Source organism: Botryllus schlosseri, chromosome 1, assembly GCF_051294905.1.
Source record: "Botryllus schlosseri isolate E-star chromosome 1, Bs_hap1, whole genome shotgun sequence".
NCBI lineage: Eukaryota > Metazoa > Chordata > Ascidiacea > Stolidobranchia > Styelidae > Botryllus > Botryllus schlosseri.
Window position 1 is genome coordinate 6,912,815 of NC_137236.1, and position 26,080 is coordinate 6,938,894.

Below are 26,080 nucleotides of genomic sequence, written 5' to 3' on the forward strand. Positions count from 1 at the left end.
CTGTAACAAAATGAAGAATGGTCATGAAAAGTAAACTCAATGAATGTATAATTGAATTGTACATGCACCACAGGCTGTTTAAGCCTGGCTACTGTACCAGCAAAAGTGGTAGTCTATATAACAAGTTGCCGATAGTCGCCTCATATAAACAGAATCGAAATGGTTTATTTTGAGAATACATACAAATTTGGTATCCTGATCATGGATAACGAAAAGCGAACGACTTTTTTCAATCAAGGTGTCCCCAAATTCGTCAAAAACAATCAATAGAAAGATTTTATTATGCAATAAAATATTGTTTATGCAAGATTCTCATAAAATAAGACGGGCATATGAACTTGTAACCCAGGGTTGTAATGACTCGAGTCAGGACTCGAATCGAGTCCGACTTGAGTCACCATATTTTGGTGACTCGACTTGACCATGGAGTCATTTTTTCAAATGCGCAAAATGACTCGACTCGAGTCAATTTTTGTATTGACTCGACTTGTAGGCCTACTCGAACCAAGTCATATGACTTGAAACTAGGACGGCCAAGACAGACATTTCATTGTAACTTCGAAGAATAGTAAAAGTCACCACATGATTGGTATTTCGTCTATTAGTTCTGATACTTGCGAAATGGGCTACAAACTGATTGTACCGAGGAAAATTACAATAGTATCATCATGAATGCGAACCATTCTATTTCACTCGAGCAGAGTTGAAAGAAGTGGGTTGGACTCAAAAAACTGAACAGTAAACACAATGACTTTGAAGAGTGAATAGCTCGAAGCATATATCGCATGCGGCTCAACTAGTATTGAGATAATTCTCGCTCATTTGAAATTTCCATGCATTGAGTCATTGTATGCTGTGGGTTATTTCATACCGAATTAGCGCAAGTGTGAAACTTGAACCGCCTGCAGTATGCAGTAGGTACGAACTCCTGATATTGGCCATATAACCATTGTGGCAACAGTTGTAGGCTACAAGTCGTCATAATCATTGACCATGTCTATATTGAATAGGCCTAAGGAACTAAATATATGATTGGATGCATCGACTAAATCTACCGGCCAGATCATGCACTGTGGCACAATTAATGAAAGTATATTACCACAAAATTACTGGTTACTATTGCTATTACATTCATCAAATGATACGAATTTACCAAAAAGCAGTTTACACTTATCAAATTACTGCCGCATTGAAATAAAAATGCACAATTTTCAATGCAATTATGATGGATATGGCTTGATGAATTGAAAATATCAAATGTGAGAAACTTTATATTCATTCATGTCAAAGCTGCAGACTTGTACTAACTACTAATTGAGTTACTTCGACGGTCAAGACTAGTTCTAATTACCGATTTTGAAAGCAAATAGTTGTAGTGTTGATATTAGTGTAAATACCAACAGCGGTACACTGGCACAGTAATTGGGTGGGTTGAAAACGGTACATTTCAAACTATTATTAAAATTCTTTTTAAACGCCGACTCTATCCCGGATATTTTCACTTATCAGGCTCATTTACAATTCAGTAATTCACATTAGCAGTACTGCAGTTGCTTCAGAATTGAAACTACTAAGTTGTTTTTATTTGCCAGTTACGGATTTTTAAAGCATGTGAATTGTAATTCTAGTAGCCAGTTTTGAAAAGTGAGTGGTTCTAGTTCTAGGTTGAGTTGCATTTTGAAAATCCAGTAATTTGTACAAGTCTGCTCAGGTGAGTGTAATCTATCTCTTTACAAATATGGATGTGTAAATTTCAAAACATTGATCCACTTTTGGTGTCACTATTGTCCATTTATCTTGTGATATATCATACTTTTCGATTGTATGAGAGGTTTCGTAATCTGTTACTGCAAAAATCCACTTGTCAATGTGATACACAGAAACCCAATCGTGACAAGCATTCATAGAAGATAAAGAAGTCCAGTGAGCTGAAGTAACATCGTAACATTCTACGTTGTTGACTTTCATTCCTGGTGTCCACCCGCCGATCACAAATATCTTTTGATCAACTGCAACAACACCACTCCCACATACACGATATCTCATTGGTTCGAGATCAACCCACTCTGATGAGGATGAAGTGAATCTGCAGAATGATGAAACTATGACATCATCTTGTCCTCTACCTCCGATACAATAGATGGAATCATTCAACGATACGAGACTTCCATCATATATCGCTGTAGGTTTGTCTTTCAGTTGAAACCATTGATTCACAGGGGAAGTAAATATTTCCACATCACTCGTTGCTTTACTATAACTTCCTCCAACAACGAATATCGATCCTGACAAAAAAACTGAGCGAGGATTACTTCCATGATCACAAATCATATCTTTCACCCTTTCCCATTTTGAATTTTTGCTCTGAAAATTGAGTCGATGAACTGATTTATTCCAACATAAGACGTAGATGTACGAGTCCAGACAAATCGGTGAAAACTGTGTTAAATTCCTAAACTTTTCCTCGTGAAACTTCTCTAGTTTCTCAGTTACTGGATTGAAGGATCTGATACAATCTGCCTGATTGTCAAAGAGAATTATCAATTCATCTCTGCTGATTTCTTCGTTTGTTTTCTGTGATGCTTTTAACAGATGTCGAGTGATCAACTTGTACAGTCCGAAGTCGTTACTGATAATTTGGTTTGATTCCAAAAGACGTTTTAAAAATGCCGAAGAGACTTTATCAAACTTGATCGCTTCAAGACATTCGTGCAAATGTTCCTGATTTTTCCGATTTTTCTCGACCCAATTGAACAATAACGTTAGTTTTTCTTCTTCGCATAATTTTGATTGTTCCAACTTCACAAAATTCTGGATGTAAGTTTTTTCAATATTTCCAAATTCGGGCTGGTTTGAAATTTCCATGATATTTTCATGAAAAAATGTTCTACATTGCGTAGAGATGACATCCAGTCCATACATATCGGCGACATTTCTTGCAGAGAAGTAATTCTTTACATTAAGTGTTTCCTCCAAAATGTCAGATACTGCCTGTTTCACGTCTTCCAACTGCATCATGATTGCAACATGAAGAAGATCATTCATCTTTTCATCAGGAATCTCAAATTTGCCGGAATATATGAAATCGATGCAGTTTTTCACACACTGAGAATCAACCTCTTTCAAAACGACTTTTCCTTCTCGACTCTCTTTAGTGTCGTTTTTCAACATGGCTTTGAAATAAGCAGAACCAGCCGACAATACATTTTTGTGAGAGCAATAGACATCATCGGGCATCCCTAAAAGACGGAGAAGCGGAGGCAGCGGAGACAGCGGAGGCAGCGGAGAATGGACCCTAAAACGCGGAAGCAACGGAGACGGCGGAGAGAGCCAAAAATGCCGATTCCTAAAAGACGGAGACAGCGGACCTAGCGGAGAGCGGAGATTTCGGTCATTAACCTTTATAGACACGCGCGACATAGCGGACGGATACTGAAAGCGGAGTCCGGGACCCCGCGAAATGGACATAGCAGACGGTTATATAATATAGACAGCGGAGATCAGGGCGTATCGGAAGATATTTCGAAGCAGTGGAGAATAACGGAGAAGTCAGCCATGCAAGTTCAAGGCCAATTGGGCGACTGATTGCCCATCGATGAGATGACATAGCGGGCGGTTATATAATACAAGGAAAGCGGAGTTCGGGGCGTATCGGAAGATGTTTCGAAGCAGTGGAGAATAACGGAGAAGTCAGCCATGCAAGTTCAAGGCCAATTGGGCGACTGATTGCCCATCGATGAGATGACATAGCGGGCGGTTATATAATACAAGGAAAGCGGAGTTCGGGGCGTATCGGAAGATGTTTCGAATCAGTGGAGAATAACGGAGAAGTTAGCCATGCAAGTTCAAGGCCAATTGGGCGACTGATTGCCCATCGATGAGATGACATAGCGGGCGGTTATATAATACAAGGAAAGCGGAGTTCCGGGCGTATCGGAATATGTTTCGAAGCAGTGGAGAATAACGGAGAAGTCAGCCATGCTATTTCAAGGCCAATTTGGCGACTGATTGCCCGTCGATGAGATGACATAGCGGAGGGATACTGAAAGCGGAGTTCGGGCCCCCGCGAATTAGACATAGCGGACGGTTATATAATATAGAGAGCGAAGATCAGGGCGTATCGGAAGATGTTTCGAAGCAGTGGAGAATAACGGAGAAGTCAGCCATGCAAGTTCAAGGCCAATTGGGCGACTGATTGCCCATCGATGAGATGACATAGCGGAGGGATACTGAAAGCGGAGTTCGGGCCCCCGCGAAATAGACATAGCGGACGGTTATATAATATAGAGAGCGAAGATCAGGGCGTATCGGAAGATGTTTCGAAGCAGTGGAGAATAACGGAGAAGTCAGCCATGCAAGTTCAAGGCCAATTGGGCGACTGATTGCCCATCGATGAGATGACATAGCGGGCGGTTATATAATACAAGGAAAGCGGAGTTCAGGGCGTATCGGAAGATGTTTTGAAGCAGTGGAGAATAACGGAGAAGTCAGCCATGCGAGTTCAAGGCCAATTGGCGACTGCTGATTGCCCGTCGATGAGATGACACAGCGGGCGGTTATATGATACAAAGAAAGCGGAGTTCGGGGCGTATCGGAAGATGTTTCGAAGCAGTGGAGAATAACGGAGAAGTCAGCCATATGCAAGTTCAAGGCCAATTGGGCGACTGATTGCCCAATGCCCATCGATGAGATGACATAGCGGGCGGTTATATAGTACAAAGAAAGCGGAGTTCGGGGCGTATCGGAAGATGTTTCGAAGCAGTGGAGAATAACGGAGAAGTCAGCCATGCAAGTTCAAGGCCAATTGGGCGACTGATTGCCCATCGATGAGATGACATAGCGGGCGGTTATATAATACAAGGAAAGCGGAGTTCAGGGCGTATCGGAAGATGTTTTGAAGCAGTGGAGAATAACGGAGAAGTCAGCCATGCGAGTTCAAGGCCAATTGGCGACTGCTGATTGCCCGTCGATGAGATGACACAGCGGGCGGTTATATGATACAAAGAAAGCGGAGTTCGGGGCGTATCGGAAGATGTTTCGAAGCAGTGGAGAATAACGGAGAAGTCAGCCATATGCAAGTTCAAGGCCAATTGGGCGACTGATTGCCCAATGCCCATCGATGAGATGACATAGCGGGCGGTTATATAGTACAAAGAAAGCGGAGTTCGGGGCGTATCGGAAGATGTTTCGAAGCAGTGGAGAATAACGGAGAAGTCAGCCATGCAAGTTCAAGGCCAATTGGGCGACTGATTGCCCATCGATGAGATGACATAGCGGGCGGTTATATAGTACAAAGAAAGCGGAGTTCGGGGCGTATCGGAAGATGTTTCGAAGCAGTGGAGAATAACGGAGAAGTCAGTCATGCTATTTCAAGGCCAATTTGGCGACTGATTGCCCGTCGATGAGATGACATAGCGGACGGATACTGAAAGTAGAGTTCGGGGCGTAGCGGAAGATGTTAAGAAACAGCGGTGAAAAACGGAAAAGTCAACCATGCAATTTGGTGTATTTCAAAGTATTCGATAATATATAACCGGCACATATTTTTTTCGATTTGGGTTATTTCCGGTACTTACTGAAGTGGTAATGTTTCGCAATTACTTCAACATCTACCTGAACAGTATTCTGGATGAAATTATTACATTTGCAATTCGGATTTTGTAAAGTAGAAAGTAGTTCAGTATAATATTCGACAACTATCAACAGTTAAATTGTCATACGAAACGCGTCCGCTATGTCATCTCATCGATGGGCAAGCAATCACCGAAGTGGCCTGAAACTCGCATGGCAGACTTCTCCGTTATTCTCTGCTGTTTCGAAATATATTTCGCTACGCCCCAAACTCCGCTTTCAGTATATTATAACGATATAACCGTCTGCTATGTCATCTCATCGATGGGCAATCAGTCACCTTGAACTCGCATGGCTGACTTCTCCGCTATTCTCCACTGCTTCGAAACATCTTCCGATACGCCCTGATCTCCGCTTTCTATATTATATAACCGTCCGCTATGTCTATTTCGCGGGGCCCCGAACTCCGCTTTCAGTATCCGTCCGCTATGTCATCTCATCGACGGGCAATCAGTCGCCAAATTGGCCTTGAAATAGCATGGCTGACTTCTCCGTTATTCTCCACTGCTTCGAAACATCTTCCGATACGCCCCGAACTCCGCTTTCTTTGTACTATATAATCGCCCGCTATGTCATCTCATCGACGGGCAATCAGTCGCCCAATTGGCCTTGAACTTGCATGGCTGACTTCTCCGTTATTCTCCACTGCTTCGAAACATCTTCCGATACGCCCCGAACTCCGCTTTCCTTGTATTATATAACCGCCCGCTATGTCATCTCATCGATGGGCAATCAGTCGCCCAATTGGCCTTGAACTTGCATGGCTGACTTCTCCGTTATTCTCCACTGCTTCGAAACATCTTCCGATACGCCCTGATCTCCGCTTTCTATATTATATAACCTTCCGCTATGTCTATTTCGCGGGGCCCCGAACTCCGCTTTCAGTATCCGTCCGCTATGTCATCTCATCGAAGGGCAATCAGTCGCCTTGAACTCGCATGGCTGACTTCTCCGCTATTCTCCACTGCTTCGAAACATCTTCCGATACGCCATGATCTCCGCTTTCTATATTATATAACCGTCCGCTATGTCTATTTCGCGGGGCCCCGAACTCCGATTTCAGTATCCGTCCGCTATGTCATCTCATCGACGGGCAATCAGTCGCCCAATTGGCCTTGAACTTGCATGGCTGACTTCTCCGTTATTCTCCACTGCTTCGAAACATCTTCCGATACGCCCTGCTCTCCGCTTTCTATATTATATAACCGTCCGCTATGTCCATTTCGCGGGGTCCCGGACTCCGCTTTCAGTATCCGTCCGCTATGTCGCGCGTGTCTATAAAGGTTAATGACCGAAATCTCCGCTCTCCGCTAGGTCCGCTGTCTCCGTCTTTTAGGAATCGGCATTTTTGGCTCTCTCCGCCGTCTCCGTTGCTTCCGCGTTTTAGGGTCCGTTCTCCGCTGCCTCCGCTGTCTCCGCTGCCTCCGCTTCTCCGTCTTTTAGGGATGCCCGACATCATCTCCTACTTGAATTATGAAATCACAATGATCGTTCTCCTGCTTCATTCGATGTAATTCTTCCATCATCTTCACTGAATGTTTCTCTACATTTGGACACACAATCTGCACCATGATTGTTGATCAACTACAGTATATAACTATCCTACGATTATTATAATATAGTCAAGCACTGTTATTGAAGTGAAGATGATTACAACTCAAGTAGGCCTAATGCCTGTTGATTGTTGAAAGAATCCCAATACGTCTATCAACGTCACGAGTATGAATTGAAGCAAATTCAACTACACACAAGGTGATCATGATTCATGATCACTGAACAGTCCTACAAAGATTGGTTTCAAAAGAGCAGCAACACGAAATATCACGCTGATTTCACTCCGTGTTTGGAAACGAAATCAGCGAAGCATGTAGCTTGTCAGTGTCATCTAACGGATAATTAGTTATTGCATTTGCAGTGTAGCCGTTACCAATGATATATATTTATCATTGCGGTTACTGACGGGTAAACCTTTTTCTATGAGTAATAGCTATTCATTTTAATAATATTTTCAACATTTTGAAACACCGCAATACTGCGACTAGGTGATGTAGAGAAGAGGCATGCACGCACATTGAATGAAAAGTACAGCACAGAATATAAAAGACAAGCTAGACAAGACAAGCTAATACAATCTTTGAAAATATACCCATCATCATCATCATTGGTTTATTAGCAATTTTATCCGTCGTATACACCACAAAAAATGCGATACAATGAAAAGAAAGGAAGATGTCGAAGCGACTTGGAGTTGTCTATGGGATCGGACACCCACCTCAGCCTAGGCCAGGGGTTCTCAGCCATTTCTTGGCCGTGGCCCATTTTCCGGTTTGAAAATGTGCTGTGGCCCACCTCTTATCCTAGATTCATAATCCTGTTCAATGCATAGTTATCGACGGCGCCGATATCCTATTCCTCTAAAATATGCGCATTTTTCTCATAATTTACTGATGATATTTAAATATAGACCTGTAAGACCATGAAATCGCGTGAAGGGGAATAATATAATTATTCTGGGTCCGCTTCAAACAATTTATTGGTGAATGGGGTACTACAGAGAACTGGAGAAAGATATATTCAATATGCATGCTGTACAATGCACATTGTATGTCTTGTACCAAACCAACTGCAGTTGCGATGTCGGAATATTCAATCCAATGATACAATCAATTCATGTCACTCTTACACTATGTACAATAATTTCCAGGGCGGGCATTTTGAACCGACTCCAAAGATTAATGCGCTCCGCTAAACCCACAATCCATTACGATTTGTTATGGTGGTGCATATACCTCCACCAGAAGTTGCTAATAATTTTAAATTATGGCTATTTTTATCTCACAATAATACGACTTGCCAAAGTACAGTAAATCTATACCTCAATTACCCTTCATTCCGTGTTTATTCCACACCCCTTTCAACGGCATACGACATATGACCCTGCCGGCATACTTCAGAATTACCTTCCAGTTATTATATAGGCTACTCGAAATTATTTCAATTGCTATTAGCCATAGGTTGACATAGCCATTGGAAAGAGCCGCCGTTTCTCCCTCCTGTTTTCGACTTGAACATGCTGACTCCATACGCGCCACAACGTCTCATCAGAGTCGGATGAAAAGCTTTACGTAGCCTACGTATAATCATTCGATAATATGAATATACTTTTAGCGATTAATATAACAAATATAACTAAACTTACATTACCATAATTCTAAAATTTTATAAATAGCTTTGTGGCCCACCTCAAATGCTCCTGTGGCCCGCCCTTTGAGAACCCCTGGCCTAGCAGTTCATATCAAATCATAGTTCGTTCTCATGAGCACGAGAATGGTCAGTGTATGTATCGCAAGCTTGGCTCGTTTCAGACCATACAGTTCTTCTGTAAACTTTACAGTAAACCGGAAATTAGAATGGAACATTTCACAGATTACATCAGATTACTGGCATTTCCTCAAATTAGTCGAATAAGGCAATTAAAACTATCCAGTTATCCAAGTCTGTCAGGACCGTATAAGCCTTTTTGGGTCAATTGTTTGATTTGGCGGTCCGACTTGGATTGTTACTTGGGGCCTGCAGTGCGCTTCGCCCGGTCACTAGATGTCGACAAAGTGAAGGAGGCGCTTTTCGTAACGACTTCTCCCTCGACAAATTTGAAATTTTTTCGGTGTCTGATTCCGTCGTCGTGACAACTTGCGACACAGGTAGGGGGTCTGGGGTTTGAATTTGATGAATTCTTCGTTTGATTGAACCGCCACATTCTTACTCGCTTTGAAACGTCACACAGGACTTGGCCGGTTCACGTCCTCCTCGATCTGCAAAAAATGGAAGGGGGTCAAGTCAATAGTAGCATCGGAATCACGGGATCAACTCTATTGAAATCACGAGATGTCGAAAAAGCATCTATCAGAGCTGTAGTAGCATTTCATTTGCTCTTAAAGCAGCGTTACAAAATCAGCGTTCGAGATTACCACATCACGATCTAACACTGGTTTTTAACGGCAGTACACGAGACATTTTCAGGAAACCGGAAGCCGATTGAATAATATAATTTTTGATATTGCAAGCTAGGGTAGATCATGTGAAGCAATTTTGCTTCTAATTGCTAAAAATTTATGGTTTACATCAGCCGAATGACCGTTTAATACAAGATATCAGACTGCATCAGGTGATTTTAATTGCTTGCAAACCATTTAGTCAATGGGTAGAACTATTGTTACAAACATTTTGCTATTTAGGGCTGTTGAGGTTAGTGTAAAAACAGGAAATTTGGAGAAGAAAGGTCTAACAGAGTGATCATAATCAGAAACTGCTTAAAAGACGATATTCTTGGTGCTCTCACGATTTTGAGTCGGTATTACAATAAATGTATGTGACTTGCAAGTGTATATTTCTACATTGCTAATCTCAGGGTTGGGGAGTAAAAATCCAAATCGTGGGGTTTGAATTTTAATCCCGAAATCCCAACCCTCATGACTCTCAAAAAAACTCACCATCTTTCGTGGGACCCGCGCTTATTCTGGTATCCTATCTTGAAAGAAAGATTGCACGGATGATAGGAATCAGAACTTCTACTTTTCAGAGTTCTGTAAGTAGATTTTGTCTACATCTACAACTACCTCACCGTGATCGGTTTTTATATTCTTCCACTTCTACAGATTTTTAGGAAAAACTAGTTGCTTGTTACAATTTGGATTTCGCAGGGGATTTTTGATGCTCGCAATCTTTTCACTAGGCCCACAATACTTTATTTTTTTACTATTTGGAAATTTCTACTTGTACTTGAAAAGAAATTTACCACACCGCTTACCCTTTCAGTCGAGTACCAACGACGAACACTTTGACCACATCTGCTCCTGAAACAGCGATGTAGAATCGCCGCCAAACCCAACCTTCACCCACCTTTTTAAATCGGGATCAATCGACTTTTCCTGTAGTCGTTCGGACCAAGGGTGGGACCTGGGCCTCATTCTGCCGGATCACTCCCGGTGCTGGGTGGGTGGGTCCTTTGACCAATTGGGCTCCATGCCGGAAATCCATCCTGAACGAGGGCGACGCTGGAATGAAAGAGGTTGTTTTTTTGGCAGCACGAAGCAAAATGCGACACTGACTCGATTACAATCATAATTGTAAATACAAGGTGTCTTCAAAATTAGATTATAAGTAAAATGATAGGTACATTATATTTCCGAATGAGGTTAGAATCAGAATTACAGCTAGCAGACTTTACCTCAGTCCGAATTTACTGGAAAACAGTGCACAATATTTTTTGCATGATTTCTTTGTCAAATCAGAATGAGTAAATGCTGGATGTATGCGTAGGTAGGGTGTAAATATCTGGTGTGCCAATGCGAAGGATAGCAACATCTTACAAGAAATGACATTATGGTATCGAAGTCCATTCGATTTCAATTGATTCATTTCACACTGATATTGTGATCATTGTGGACAGAATGTTTGCAATATCTTACACCGTTGCCAATTCTGAACATGTTACAAAATTACACAGAAACTCACCTGTAATCATCACGATCTCTCGAAATCTTGATACAGACATCTTGTCTTTTGGAAGGAGATAAAGCCTGAAACAAAATCTCATTATTATGCATCAGGAAGGATAAGACTAGCACTGCTACTTGAATGTGACTCGAACAAAAACAGTGAAGCTATTGAACAGTTTTCCACCATTGACCTCTAACTGCATAGAGCCATAGAATGCGAAAAATGCTCCCTTCTTGGGTAGAAAATCTGTTACTGTGCGCAGGGTGTGTTTCGCCTTGATTTACTCATTCATCTTTATGGCATCACAGAGCCGTCGTCGTGCGTGTTAAAACCATTATTACACATTCCCCAGTGCTCAATGTCCGACGTCGATGTATTTTTCCGTAACGCAAAAGAGGTCAACCACAATCGCCTCTAACGAATACAGATCAGTGCATGAATGCAAGCTTTTAAACGGGTTCTCAAGGAAAATGTGCAGTAAACGCGAGGATAACCCTTAGTTCAAGGACTCGTCAATTAGCAGGTAGCCGTTGGACAGATTCGTTTACTACAATGCGCTGGATCAAGTTTGGTGACCTAGGGGATTTGAGATGTGACATCTGACATTTTTGGGGCGGTATACGTAGGCCTATAGCAGTTTATCGTCGGGAGGTAGCCTACTTTGGAAATTAAATGGAGCAACTTAGTGACCAACGGGAAATAAATAATGACAATAGAAATACATCAAATTTTCAAAAATATATTTAGTTATCGCGAGCCGTGTGGTATTTCAGCCATTTTTCTAATGTTTCATTCATGAAAAAGATATAGAAGATATAAATTCAATGTGTAAAAAGTAAGCAGTTTCCAGTTTCACCTAAAAACTTATAATAAAAGCTGAAGTACCGTAACCAAAAATATAACCACTCGAGTACGTCGTAAAAGCAGGTAAAACCAACTTGAGTATTCTGAAAAGCAGAGGAACTTCCTTGTCGATCACCTCTGGATATGAGCTGGTAATTGTGATGTGAATAGAATACCCGACGTCCATCCTGATTGTGGGTTGGAAATACGCGACCCGATAACACTCCCTTGAATCTGATCCAATGAAAATGTTTGCCTGTTACGAGAAGGAAAGGATAGACCGGGTTAGAATCGGTTTAAATTCTAATTTCACAGACAGAAATACGATCGTTACTAGAGGTCGAGTCAAGTTTATTGTTGATAATTTTATCATTTCAGAACATCCCAAAATAGCTTCGATGGCAAATAATCTAATCCAAAATCATTGATTTTGCGAAAAGATAAATCCAGAATTGCTCACTTTTATCTCCCGCATAGAATTATCACGCGTTGATGCATGTCAGAATCCAACTGATTGAGATCGGCTGAGATTATCATGTAAACTGCTTTTATCACCGAAGCCATCTTATAGCAGACGACTACACCATTAAATTATATAATATAATATATAAATATGAATATGATGATCGTCTGATTGCAATCCACTATAACAAAATAAAGAGTGGTTATGAAAAGTAAAATCAATGAGTCTATATACAACACAGATTGCTCAAACCTGACTATCATACCAGAAGATGTGGTAGGCCTATATGAGGAGTTGCCGATAGTCGCCTCATATAAACACAATCGAGTAGGATAGGCATATAAACTTGTAACTAGTAACCTAAGCTCTATTTCGAACACATATTGTTGTAAGTATACCTTTTGAAGAGTGAATAACTTGAGTAAATATCTTATGTGCCCCAAGATGGAAGAGATCATTCACACACATTCGAAATTTTAGTGCATTGAGTCATTGAATGCCGCGGGTTATTTCATACAGAATAATGGGAAGTGAAAAATTTAAAGGCCCTACAGTAATCAGTAGCTTCCCCGCTCCTGATATTGGCCATATAAATATTTTGGAATGAATTGCACAAGTTATCAAAATCATCGACCATATCTATATTGAATAAGCAACTAAGTATATATGATGGGCTGTATCAACTAGAATTGCCGGCAGTATTATTATACACTGTGGCAGTGTTGGGATCAAGTCACAACCTTCGAGTCACGAGTGATTTCGAGTCCTTGCAGATTTTGACTGGAGTCAAGTCAAGTCAAGTCACTCGTTTTTTGGAGGTGACTCGAGTCAAGTCGAGTCAAGTCAAGTCAAGTCACGAGTCAAGTCACGATTCGAGTCAAATTGAATTTTCGAAGTATGAATGATGATGCAAAGTCACTACATTTTGCTAACTGGTGAAAGACAGAATAATTGGCCTTTGGCCATTTAATTAGATAGAATCTAATAACAAATATAAAGACAAATATACATGCAAAAGGTGTTGTATCGCTCACGATGCTCATAAAATATGTGAGTAACTGTGTATACCTACATGTTACAGTCTGTTATTACCAACCACAATAGAGAATCGAATACGAAGCCTCGACAAGTTGAAACAAATTGATATGGTACAGTAGGCTACACTACACAACCGCGAGAGTATACACATAATATTTGTTATTTCGATTTAAATTATTCTTAAAGGTTTGTAAAAGTGAGCACTGAGTAAACATGCACTGAGCCGTCTAAGAAAAAAGATACGTTGCTATTAGATTAATCTACTACTATACTACGACAACGTAAGCTGTGATCGTGTCGTTTGCGGTCAGTAAAGTAAATCAGCGAATGACTGATTGCCCTCACATGGGACATCTTCGTATCGCGAAAAATCCGAACATATATATAATGAGGTGATTTAATCTACACCGTTGACTTGAAATTGACTCGTTGATTTTGCTCCGAGTCACGAGTCAATTGGCATTTTTGAAGCGCCGAGTCAAGTCAAGTCAAGTCATTTTTTCAAAGTGACTCGAGTCAAGTCAAGTCATACGAAAAAGTTGACTCGAGTCATCCCAATACTGCCATTAAATGACACGTTATCCAATATCGTGATCTTCTGATTGCAATCCACTATAACAAAATCACGAGTGGTTATAAAAGTAAATCAATGAATCTATATACAATAGGTTGCTCAAGCCTGGCCATCGTATCAGAAGATGTGGTAGATAACGAGTTGCCGATAGTCGTCTCATATAAACATAATCGAAATGGTTAGTGTGAGTATGCGAGAAAATCCGGTATCTTAATCATAGATAGCGAAAAAATGACACCTTTTTATTAGGCTCACCCAAATTCATCAAAAACAATGAAAATAAAAAGATAAACTAAAATTTCATCCGATTTTATTTCGTGCTTAATCATTGTTAACGCACGATTCTCATAAAATAAGAGAGGCATATAAACTTGTAGCTTGAAACCTAAGCTCTATTTGGAAGTGCCTACTGTTGTGAGTATTCCTTTTGAAGAGCGAATAGTTTGAGCCAATATCATGTGCGGCTCAACAAGGAAGAGATCATCCACACTGATTTGACTTTTTCGCGAGCCACTGAGTGCTGCTAGTTTTTTCATATTGAATTATGTGAAGTGTACGACTTATGAGGCCGACAGTAATCAGTAGGTTCCCAACTCCTGATATTGGCCATATAAACCGTTGTGGAATGAATTTTCCAAGTCATTAAAATCATCGATCATATTTAGCCTATATTGAGTAAGGAACTACTGTAAATATGTGATGGGCTGTATCAACTAAAACTGCCGACAGTAATCACGGTATTATGCACTTTTGTATATTTCCACAAAATTACAAGTTACTATTGCTATGACATTCATCAAATGGCACAAATCTACCAAAAGTAGGTTCCACAATCCACATGCCCAAATTTCAAAAACTCGACTAACAAAGTTTTGAAACAAAAAATGCACAATCTTCAAGGCAATTATGATGGATTCAAAATGAAATGAATCAAAAATTGTAATCGTGAGCGACTTCATTTTTTTATTCATGTCTCAGTTGCAGACTTGTACAAACTACTAATCTAGTTACTTAGTTGATGGTCAAGAGTAGTTCTAGTTGCAAATTTTGTAAGCGAGTAGTTTGGCGTGAATAGTGATACTGGTGTTCTGTTGTGTGACGTTCTTGCAGCTAATGCTAGCTTGGAGTCAACACTACTAACAATGGCGTAGCCAGGGATTGGGTTTAGGGGGTTGAGATTTCTCCATTTGAACTCCAAATCCCGTTCTTTTTAAACTCAGAGTAATTTGCATTATAAGTACCCTACTGCACTTGCTTCAGACCTGAGAATCCATTAATTTGCACAAGTTTGCTGAGTTAAGTGCAATCTATCTCTTCACATATGCGGATTTGTAAATTCGACAACACTTATCAACTTTTGGCTTCACTACAGTCCATTTATCTTGCGATATATCATAATTTTCAATTGCATTAGGGGTTCCTCCATCTGTTACTGCAAGAATGCACTTGCCAATGTGATAAGCACAAACTCGACCATGACAAGCATTCATAGAAGATAATGAAGTCCATTGAGCTGAAGTAACATCGTAACATTCTACGCTGTTGACTTTCTTTCTTCCTCCCCTCATCCCACCGATCACAAATATCTTTTGTTCAACTGCAACAACACCACTGTCAGATACAGCATAACTCATTGGGTCGAGATCAACCCACTCTGATGAGGATGGAGTGAATCTGCAGAATGATGAAACTATGACTTCATCTTGCCCTATACCTCCGATACAATAGATGGAATCATTCAATGATACAAGACTTGTGAAACGAATCGCGGCAGGTTTGTCTTCTAGTTGAATCCATTGATTCAAGGGTGGGGTGAATACCTCCACCACACTTGTTGCTTTAGGAAAACTTCCTCCAATAACAAATAGCAATCCTGACGAAGAAACTACACGAGGATAGGTTCCATGCTCACAATTCATATCTTTCTTCCTTTCCCATTTTGAATTTTTGGTCTGAAAATTGAGCCGATGAACTGATTTATTCCCACATAAAACGTAGATATACGAGTCTAGAGAAATCGCCGAGAAATGTGCTAAATTTTTAAACTTCTCATCATGAAACTTCTCTACTTTCTTAGTTACTGGATTGAAGGATTTGATACAATTTGCTTCATCATCAAAAAGAATTATTAATTCATCTTTGCCGATCTCTTCGTTTGTTTTCTGTGATGCTTTTGAAGCCTTCAAAAGATGTCCAGTGATCAACTTGTACAGTCCTAAGTCGTTACTGATGACTAGGTTTGTTTCCAAAACGCGTTCTAAAAATGCCGGAGAGACTTCATCAAACTTGATTGCTTCAAGAAATTCGCACAAATGTTCCTGATTTTTGCGATTTTTTTCAACCCAATTGAACAATAAGGTTAGTTTTTCTTCTTCGCATAACTTAAATTTTTCTGACTTCACAAAATTGAGGATGCTAGTTTTTTCAACGATTCCAAATTCTGGTTGGTTGGATATTTTCACGATATTTTCAAGAAAAAATGCTCTACATCGCGTAGAGACGGCATCCAGTCCATACATATCGGCAACATTTCTTGTGGAAAAGTAATTCTCTACATTAAGTGATCCCTCCAAAACGTCAGATACTGCCTGCTTCACGTCTTCCAACTGCATCATTATTGCGACATGAATAAGATCATTCATCTTTTCATCAGGAATCTCAAATTTGCCCGAATATATGAAATCGATGCAGCTTTTCACACACATAGAATCGACCCCTTTCAAAACAACTTTTCCTTCACGACTCTCTTTTGTATCGTGCTTTAACATAGCTTTGAAATAATCACAACCAGCCGACAATACATTTCTGTGAGTGTGATAGACGTCATCTCCCACTTGAATTATGAAATCACAATGATCGTTCTCTTGCTTCATTCGATGTAATTCTTCCATCATCTTCACTGAATGTTTCTCTACATTTGGACATACAATCTGCACCATGATTGTCAATCATCCACAATAGGCTGTACAGAATGATGCTATGATTATTATGATATAGTCAAGCACTGTTTTTGAAGCAAAGATGATTAGTAGGGCGATTTTTTTTACTTCAAAAAGTCAAATTTTTTTTTGACCCCTGCATTTCGTTTGTATCGTACATTTTGCACTGTCGGTGAAGTTATCATTTGATATTTTATAGCTTGTTGCCTATTTTATAGGCCTACCGTTGCAGACGGCACATTGTCTGCTGATTGTGAATCATAAATGGTTTCAAGCCAACACACTCTCACTACTAATAAGCATTGGTCAGAAACGAAATTTAGCAAGTAATTTTGGGACGCCAACTCCATTAAGCGAAAAATTAGCCAAACTATGACTCATCAGTCCACAGCCATGGTTGCAGGGAACAGATAAGACAAAGTCAGAGATACATTGAATTTCAAATGTAACCTGAACACTAGGGATGTTAAAAAAAAACTTTTTTTTTTTCAAATTCTATCGGCTTAGTTGTCAAATCGCCAGGTTACTTAAAAAATGTTGCACACCAAATTTGACTCAATTCCAACCAGTAGAAGCCGAGGTCAGTCAAATTGAAATTTCGGTCATTTTTGAAATAACAGCAGAAATATATTTACCCGTATTTTACGTGCTTAATATTAGTTCATTTCCTTTTCATGGTCGTTAATTTCAGTGTATACAGTACTCTATTTGAAAATGATATCAACGTCGTTTTAATGTGTCTATTTCAAAGAAGTGGACTAATTTCCAGCTAATCCACGTCATGTCTTTTTTTCGTTTATTGGCGATGTTTTCATCCAAACCCCACCATAGGACCTTGTCAAGATCAAAACAAGTGGGAAAGACATCCCTGCCTCTTCAGGCATACCTGGAACACGATTTTTGGTCTTGTCGGTGTGACGAAATTGGTCGCAGTAAATACTATTATTTCAAAAATGGCCGAAATTTCAATTTGACCGACCTCGGCTTCCACTGGTTGGAATTTGGTGTGCAACGTTTTTTTCGGTAACCTGGCGATTTGACAACTAAGTCGATGAAGTTTGTAATTTTTTTTTCGAACACCCCTAAAGTGCAACCTAAATGACATATTTTTCCAAGTCAAGAAAGAGACCATATATTTGCTTTGGCAATAGTCATGGTTAACAAATCTGCAAAAAGCAGTAGTTATTGTCCTTTTCATAGCCGTGGCCCAATTTCCACCACTTGACCTCACTTCTCGAAGCAGCGGCAATGCGGCAGGTTTAGGCCCAGCAGTTCATATCAAACCATAGATCGTTCACATGAGCACGAGAATGGTAAATGTATATATCGCAAGCTTGGCTCGTTTCGAACTATACAGTTCTTCTTCAACAAAATCTGTCCAGTTGACCAAGCCTGCCTGGACGGTATCTGCCATTTCGGGTCAATTGTTTGATTTGGGGGTCCGACTTGGATTGTTACTTAGGGCCTGCAGTGCGCTTCGTCGTGACAACCTGTGACCAAGGGAGGGGGTCTTGCGTTTGAATTTTGCAAACTCTTCGTTCGAATGAGGCGCCGCATATTTACTCGGTTTGGAACGTCGCGCAGGACCGGGCCGGTACACGTCCTCCTTGATCTGCAAAAATAGAAGGGGGTCAGTCAATATTAGCATTGAAATCCCGGGATTTTAAGGTTTATTTCAGATAGCGATTCCGGGATCAACTCTATTGAAATCCCGGGATTACAAAAAGCATCTACGAGACCTGACACTACTTCCGCTTACATCATCATGACCTAGCATTCCGAGCAAAAAATTTTCCGGATGTTCAAAATATGCATTTCAGATTTCGTTGTAGCACAGATTGTGCAAGGTTATGAATTCGTATATCAGGAAACTTTTTATTTGCGAATTCCGGGGATTCACTGAATAAATTAAAAAGTATGCCTAAAAAAAGGCTGCACACCAAATTTAGCTCAATTCCAACCAGCCAAAGCCACGGCAAAGCAAATTTAAGTTTTTTTTTTCCAGTTTTTTTTAGGTTTTAATGTCAACCCAAGGAAATTGTTGAGTTGCTTAAAAGAGCGATGCATAACAATTTTTGCTCACTGCCAACCCGTAGAAGCGGAATTTTTGCAGTTGAAAGTTCTAGATTTGCAAAAATAGCATTTATGGTGGGTAATTCCAGAATCATTGATGAAAAACTCAATTACCTTCGCTTCTACGGGTTGGAATTGCAATGAATTTCTTTTGCATCGTATTTGTAGACAACTTAACAACGTCATGGGGTTGACAGTGGAATTTTCGTCGGCTTCTACTTGTAGGAATTGAGCCCAATTTTGTGTGCAGAGTTTTTTTATGCAACCTAACATTTTAATCGCTGCATCCTCAGGATACGGAAACAGGTTATTTTTGGACCGCCCTAAAGCATGCAATCGCAGATAGCTATTTTTTATGACTATTCCGCGACAACTTATAGACTTCAACCCCTTCGAATTTACTGGCAATCAGTGAGCCAGATTTATTGCCTGATGTCTTTGTCATCTCGGAATGATAAATGCTGAATGTACGATTCTGTAGGCTGTAAGCATATGGTACGCTGACGGTAAGGAAGATAACATGTAGATATGAAAATCCATGGGATTCCAATTGATTCATTTAAAACTGACATTGTCTACATAGCGGACAGAACGTTTGCTATGTATTTCTACATTGTCACCAATTCTGGATATGTTATAAAATTGCACAGAAACTCACCTGTAGTCAACACGATTCCTGGAAATCTTGATATCGAGATCTTGTCTTTTCGCAGGTGACAAAGCCTGAAGAAAATCTCATAATTACAGAGCCGAAAAAATATACTTGAACGGTAAATTTAAACAGTGGTTCCACCAGCCACCTCGTACTGTATAGAGCAAAAAAATGGCACAAAACGCTGTCATTTGGCGTAGAAAATATGTTAGAGTCCAGAGCAGTGGTCGGGAACCTATGTCTCGCGAGCCATATATGGCTCTTTGCCAAATATTCATTTTTGTCCTGAATTGATCAATATTGCAGCGACTTGTTGGTAAATTTTCGTCACGGCCAGAATAATTATTCTCATGGCCCAGTACAAGTACAGTATGACTATGAGAGGTAAAGACAATGCCGTCTTCAGGTTTGGGGCTCGGACCCCTCTTTCGAAAATCCTCAAATTTAAGGTACTGTCGCGCCGGCGACCAATATCACTCGCGAATTCTATGTACCCGACCCGAAATCTTGAATTGAACGATACGTTGATTGATCAAATAGCATAGCAGACATGGCGACGCCCATATCACAACGTAGTTTTCAAATACACATTATCTACGTCACGAAATTAACTGCCGTGGACGTGACATTCACAATTACGAACTCGAATTACAAACAACGCCATAACTATCCACGTTCATGATTGGTAAGTCACTCTGTAGCACCAGCGAATACTTTCAGAATTGAGTGGTCGATCAGTATTTAGCTTATCGGAATCAGTGTGACAGTAATAGGCTATTCGATTAGTATATGGTATGATAAATTCTAAGCCATGTACGATGGATTGCGTTATCAATAGTGAGGCTTGGCCCGTCTGTGCCTTACCTTTCGTTTCAAGCATTATGTTCACACGATGAAAACTTCATTTCTGAGAAAATTCGGCGCACTCGACGAATCACATGTAGTGACTTAAAATTAGTGTAACTATGATGTCACGAATAGGGCTGGGCAAAATCGAGTACCTGAGTGATTCGATTCTGAATCACGTAATATGCTTCGAGTCGAGTAATCGATTATCACTCATTATGACGTCATAACAGAAGGTAATATGTGAAAGTTCAAATATGTACTTTTTATGCTACCACAATGAATATATTGCCTGTTATCTATCACATTAAAGATACTTTGGTATGTTTTCGACCATACCGATTTCATTGGACTTAGTGACAGTGCTGTGGGATGATCATGACTTCGGAAATGTGCTATTTCTAGTACCGTTCGTAGCTATGTACTATATGCTTCGTATGCAACGATACATCCAATCAAGGTTTCAAGGCTTCATCAGTGAAAATTACTGTCGAAACTATTATTATCGTTGATAAATTGAATTCCAGTGGCGAGTAGCGTATAATTTCAGGCACTCGAAAAAATCGTCTTTTAATACTCAACTGGAATCATTGTTCCCAGCCCTAGTCACGAATTTTCAATCGTGACGTAACAGCTGATTTGTGTGTGTGGAGTTAAACTGGAGAAAAATATCTCCAATAGGGCTCTTCGGACAAAAAAAAGTTCCCGACCACTGGTCCACGGGGAAACGATTCACTTTGGTTAATTCATTCCATCTTTACGACATTACAGAGACGTCACAGTGTCCATTTATACAATTTAGGAAGATTCGATTGTCCAATAAACTACGGCCTGTGCCCAATGTCACGCCAACGATGAAAATAACCATCTCATAAAAGAGTTCCACCACAATCGCTGCTAATGAATACAGAGGCGTGCAGTGTGCACAAACGAATGCTTGGCAGCGGGATTTCAAGACCATGCAGTACATGTGAGGGTAGCTATTAGCAGTCACGTAAGGTTCATTCAGTCCCTACACACCGGGGTAATACCTTCAGCATTGCCCCCAAATTAAAAACTGATAACATTACTTCAGTAATCAATTCTTAAATACTTATGTAGGTTCGAATAGAATGTCGCTGTCCACCCTAGTTTAGTTTGAACACAGCCTGATAAAACTCAAAACTCACCTTGAATGATATTTGGTAAACTTGCTTGAAAGTTGCAACCTGCTTCACTGAGATCAAAAGCAAATCCTTGCCTGTGATGATGATAAAGAAATAATACATCGGGTTAAAAAAGGATTCAAAACTAGAACTTTACAGTCACCTAATGTGTAGAGTATAATGTGAATAATGGAATCATTTTGAAACACCGCACCATAGCCTTGATGGCGTATAACCGAATCCGAGATCATTGATTTCACAAAAAAATGAATGCAGAATTACTCACTTTTAACTCCCGGACAGAATTGCTAGACATTGATGCATTACAGATTCCAACTGATTGATAACGGTTGAGATTGTCATGCAAACTTCTTTTATCACCAAAGCCATTTCCCATCGGACAACCAAACCATTAAATGATACGGTATGTTATGAATCATGATCTTCTGATTGCAATTAACTGTAACAAAATGAAGAGTGGTTATGATAAGTAAACTCAATGAATGTACAATTGTATATGCAACACAGGTTGTTCAAGCCTGGCTAACGTACCAGCAGAAGTGGTACATAACAAGTTGCCGATAATCGCCTCATAATAACATAATCGAAATGGTTTATTTTGAGAATGCATACAAATTTGGTATCTTGATCAGTGATAACGAAAAACGAATGACTTTCTGGAAACAGCGTCCTCAAATTTGTAAAAAACAATAAAAAGAACAAGATAAACAAAAATTTCATCCGATTTTATTACATATGGTAGTTAAATATTGTTTATGCAAGAATCTCATAAAATAAGATGGGCATTTAAACTTGTAACCCAGGGTTGTAATGACTCGAATGGAACCCGACTTGAGTCACCATCAAATGCGTAAAATGACTCGACTATAGACAATTATTGTATTGACTCGACTTATTGTGCATGACTCGAACCAAGTCATATGACTCGAAACTAGGACGGCCAATACCGACATTTCATTGTAACTGTGAAGAATAGGAAAGTCACCAAGTTTTTGGTATTTCGTCTATTAGTCTTGATACTTGCGAAATAGTGCCAAAAACTGATTGTAGTGAGAAAAATTACAATATTGTGAATGCGAGCCATTCCATTTCACTCGGGCAGAGTTGAAGAAAGTGTTACTCGGACTCGACCCTCTACTCACTGACTTATACTCGGAATTGACTCGGTAGTGAATTGGAAATGACTCGATTCAAAACTATAAAAGCGAGATTGACGTGTGACTTGGATGCAACCCTGTTGTGAGTAGCCTATACATTTTGAAGAGGGAATAGCTTGGAGCATATATCGCATGCGGCTCAACAATGAACAGATAATTCTTATTCGTTTGAAATTTCCATGCATTGAGTCATTGAGTGCTGTGGGTTATTTCATAGTGAACTATCGGAAGTGTAAAAGTTACACCGCTTACAGTAATCAGTAGTTCCAAACTCCTGATATTGGCCATATAGCCTAACCGTTGCGGAATCAATTGTTCAAGTCATCAAAATCATCGACCATATTTATATTGAGTTGGCCTAAGGAACTAAATATATTCTGGATGTGTTAACTAAATCTGCTGGCAGGATCACGCACTGTGGTACAATTAATGAAGGTATATTTCCGTAACATTACTGGTTACTACTGATATTACATTCATTAAATGATACTTTTACCTAAAAGTACTTTATACTTGTTATAATTTGAAAAACCGAATGTACCCTTTTCTGCAGCATTGAAACAAAAATATACACATTTTAAAATGCAATAATAATGGATATAGCTTGATGAATTGAAAATATCAAGTGTGAACACTTTTATTATATATCATGACTCATCTGAAGACTAGTACAAACTGCTAATCGAGTTAGTTTGACGGTCAAGAGTAGTTCTAATTACAGATTTTGAAAGCGAATAGTTGTAGTGTTTATTATTAGTGTGAATACCATGAGTGGCATAGTCATGGGCGGGTTGAAAACCGTTACATTTCGAACTATAAACAAAATTCTTTTTAAACACCGATTCTATCTCCGATATTTTCAACCTCATGTCTAATTCAGTCATTCGTATTATCAGTACCGGTATTGCAGTTGCTGCGGAATTGAATTAACTCAGTTGTGTTTTGGTTTGACAGTTGCGAATTTTTAAAAAAAGTTTTGAAAAGTGAGTGGTTCTAGTTCTAGGTCAAGTTGTATTTTGAAGATCCAGTAATTTGGTACAAGTCTGCTCAGGTGAGTGCAATTTATCTCTTCACATATATGGACCAGTAAATTAAAAACTCTTGATCTACTTTTGGTTTCACTAGAGTCCATTTGTCTTGCGATACATCATACTTTTCAATTGGATTGTAGGCTCCAAAATTTGATACTGCAAAAATCCACTTGTCAATGTGATAAGCAGAAACTTGATCATGACAAGCATTCATAGAAGATAATGAAGTCCACTGAGATGAAGTAACATCGTAACATTCTACGTTGTTGACTTGGACTCCTTCCCTCACTCCACCGATCACAAATATCTTCTGTTCAACTGCAACAACACCAGTGGTAGACACAGGATATCTCATTGGGTCGAGATCAACCCACTCTGATGAGGATGGAGTGAATCTGCAGAATGATGAAACTATGACTTCATCTTGCCCTACACCTCCGATACAATAGATGGAGTCATTCAATGATACGAGACTTGCATCAGAAATCGCTGTAGGTTTGTCTTCTAGTTGAAACCATTGATTTGCGAGAGAAGAAAATATTTCCACGTCACTTGTTGCTTCAACACAACTTCCACCAACAACAAATATCGATCCTGACAAAGAAACTGAGCGAGGACATAGTCCATGGTCACAAATCATATCTTTCATCCTTTCCCATTTTGAATTTTTGCTCTGAAAATTGAGTCGATGAACTGATTTATTATCACATAGAACGTAGATATACGAGTCTAGAGAAATTGCTGAGAAATCTTTTAAATTCCCAAACTTCTCATCATGAAACTTCTCTACTCTTTCAGTTACTGGATTGAAGGATCGGATACAATCTGCGTCACCATCTGTATCACCATCAAAAATAATTATCAATTCATCGTCGCCAACTTCTTCATTCATTTTGTGCGATGCTTTCAAAGCTTCTAAAAGATGTCCATTGATCAGCTTGTACAGTCCAAAGTCGTTTTTGATAATTTGGTTCGATTTCAAAAGACGTTCTAAAAATACCGGAGGGACTTTATTAAACTTGATTGCTTCGAGACACTCTTGCAAATTTTCCTGATTGCTTCGAGTTTTCTCAACCCAATTGAACAATAATGCTAGTTTGTCTTCTTCACATAACTTTGATTTTTCCGACATCACAAATTTGAGGATGTTAGCTTTTTCAATATTTCCAAATTCAGGTTGGTTTGATATTTCCATGATATTCTCATAAAAAAACTCTTTACATCGCATAGAGACGGCATCCAGTCCATACATATCGGCGACATTTCTTGTAGAAAAGTAATTCTCTACATCAAGTGATTCCTCCAATACGTCAGATACTGCCTGTTTCACGTCATCCAACTGCATCATGACTGCGACATGTAAAAGATCATTCATCTTTCCATCATAAATCTCAAATTTGCCCGAATATATGAAATCGATGCAGTTTTTCACACACCTAGAATCGACCTCTTTCAAAACGACTTTTCCTTCCCGACTCTCTTTGGTGTCATGCTTTAACATAGCTTTGAAATAAGCACAACCAGCCGACAATACATTTCTGTGAGTGTAATAGACATTATCCCCTACTTGAATTATGAAATCACAATGATCGTTTTCTTGCTTCATTCGATGTAATTCTTCCATCATCTTCACTGAATGTTTCTCTACATTTGGACACACAATCTGCACCATGATTGTCAATCATCCACAATGGGCTATATAGAATGATCCTATGATTATTATGATATAGTCAAGTACTGTTATTAAAGTAAAGATGATTAGTAGGTCGATTTTTTTGACATGTCCAGAAAAGTCAAAATTGAAGCATTAGGTCAAAAATTATCAAAATTGTTAAAAAAAAAAAAATTTGACCTCTGCATTTCGTTTGCATCGTAGATTTTGCACTGTCGGTGAATTTATCATTTGATATTTTACAGCTTGTAGCCGATTTTATAGACCTACCGTGGGCCGTGGTAGACGGCACATTGTGAATCATAAACGGTTACAAGCACACACACTCTTACTACTAATGAGCATTGGTCAGAAACAAAATTTAGGAAGTGGTCAAACAGCATATGTGTAGTCTACATGTACTTAATCAAGTATTCAGGGACTAGGACTTGCAGTCTTTCTTAATCATTTGTTCGACCCAAGGAGCTTAGCTACACTAAAAGTATTTTTAATTGAG

General features: G+C 39.5%; 4 protein-coding genes across 6 annotated transcripts in view; all 4 read right to left on the minus strand.

Annotated features, from left to right (window-relative positions):
- LOC145458334 (kelch repeat and BTB domain-containing protein 12-like) lies at window positions 1-3,224 on the minus strand. Its single transcript, XM_080336712.1, has one exon. It carries the CDS (start codon window positions 3,169-3,171, stop codon window positions 1,723-1,725), a length of 1,449 nt encoding a protein of 482 aa, XP_080192838.1. The 5' UTR covers window positions 3,172-3,224; the 3' UTR covers window positions 1-1,722.
- Window positions 1-26,080, minus strand: part of LOC145433270 (uncharacterized) — a 223,208-nt gene that overhangs the window by 9,137 nt on the left and 187,991 nt on the right. The window lies entirely within an intron of this gene.
- The window catches only part of LOC145456329 (uncharacterized), a 30,864-nt gene continuing 13,870 nt past the window's right edge, over window positions 9,087-26,080 (minus strand). The window contains exons 1-4 of one of the 2 annotated variants that reach the window (XR_013920587.1): window positions 21,990-25,685; window positions 21,728-21,798; window positions 19,719-19,783; window positions 9,087-9,443 (exon numbers count right to left, since the gene is read on the minus strand). Coding sequence is in view for 1 of the 2 variants with exons in the window: in XM_080334478.1 (XP_080190604.1) it covers window positions 18,446-18,599; window positions 19,719-19,783 (219 nt within the window). In the remaining variant the exon portion in view is untranslated. Of the gene's footprint in view, window positions 9,444-18,235; window positions 18,600-19,718; window positions 19,784-21,727; window positions 21,799-21,989; window positions 25,686-26,080 lie in introns of those variants that run through there. The other variant, XM_080334478.1, reaches the window with a different exon arrangement.
- LOC145456635 (kelch-like protein 6) lies at window positions 14,927-18,208 on the minus strand. The gene has a single exon (XM_080334767.1). It carries the CDS (start codon window positions 16,985-16,987, stop codon window positions 15,356-15,358), a length of 1,632 nt encoding a protein of 543 aa, XP_080190893.1. The 5' UTR covers window positions 16,988-18,208; the 3' UTR covers window positions 14,927-15,355.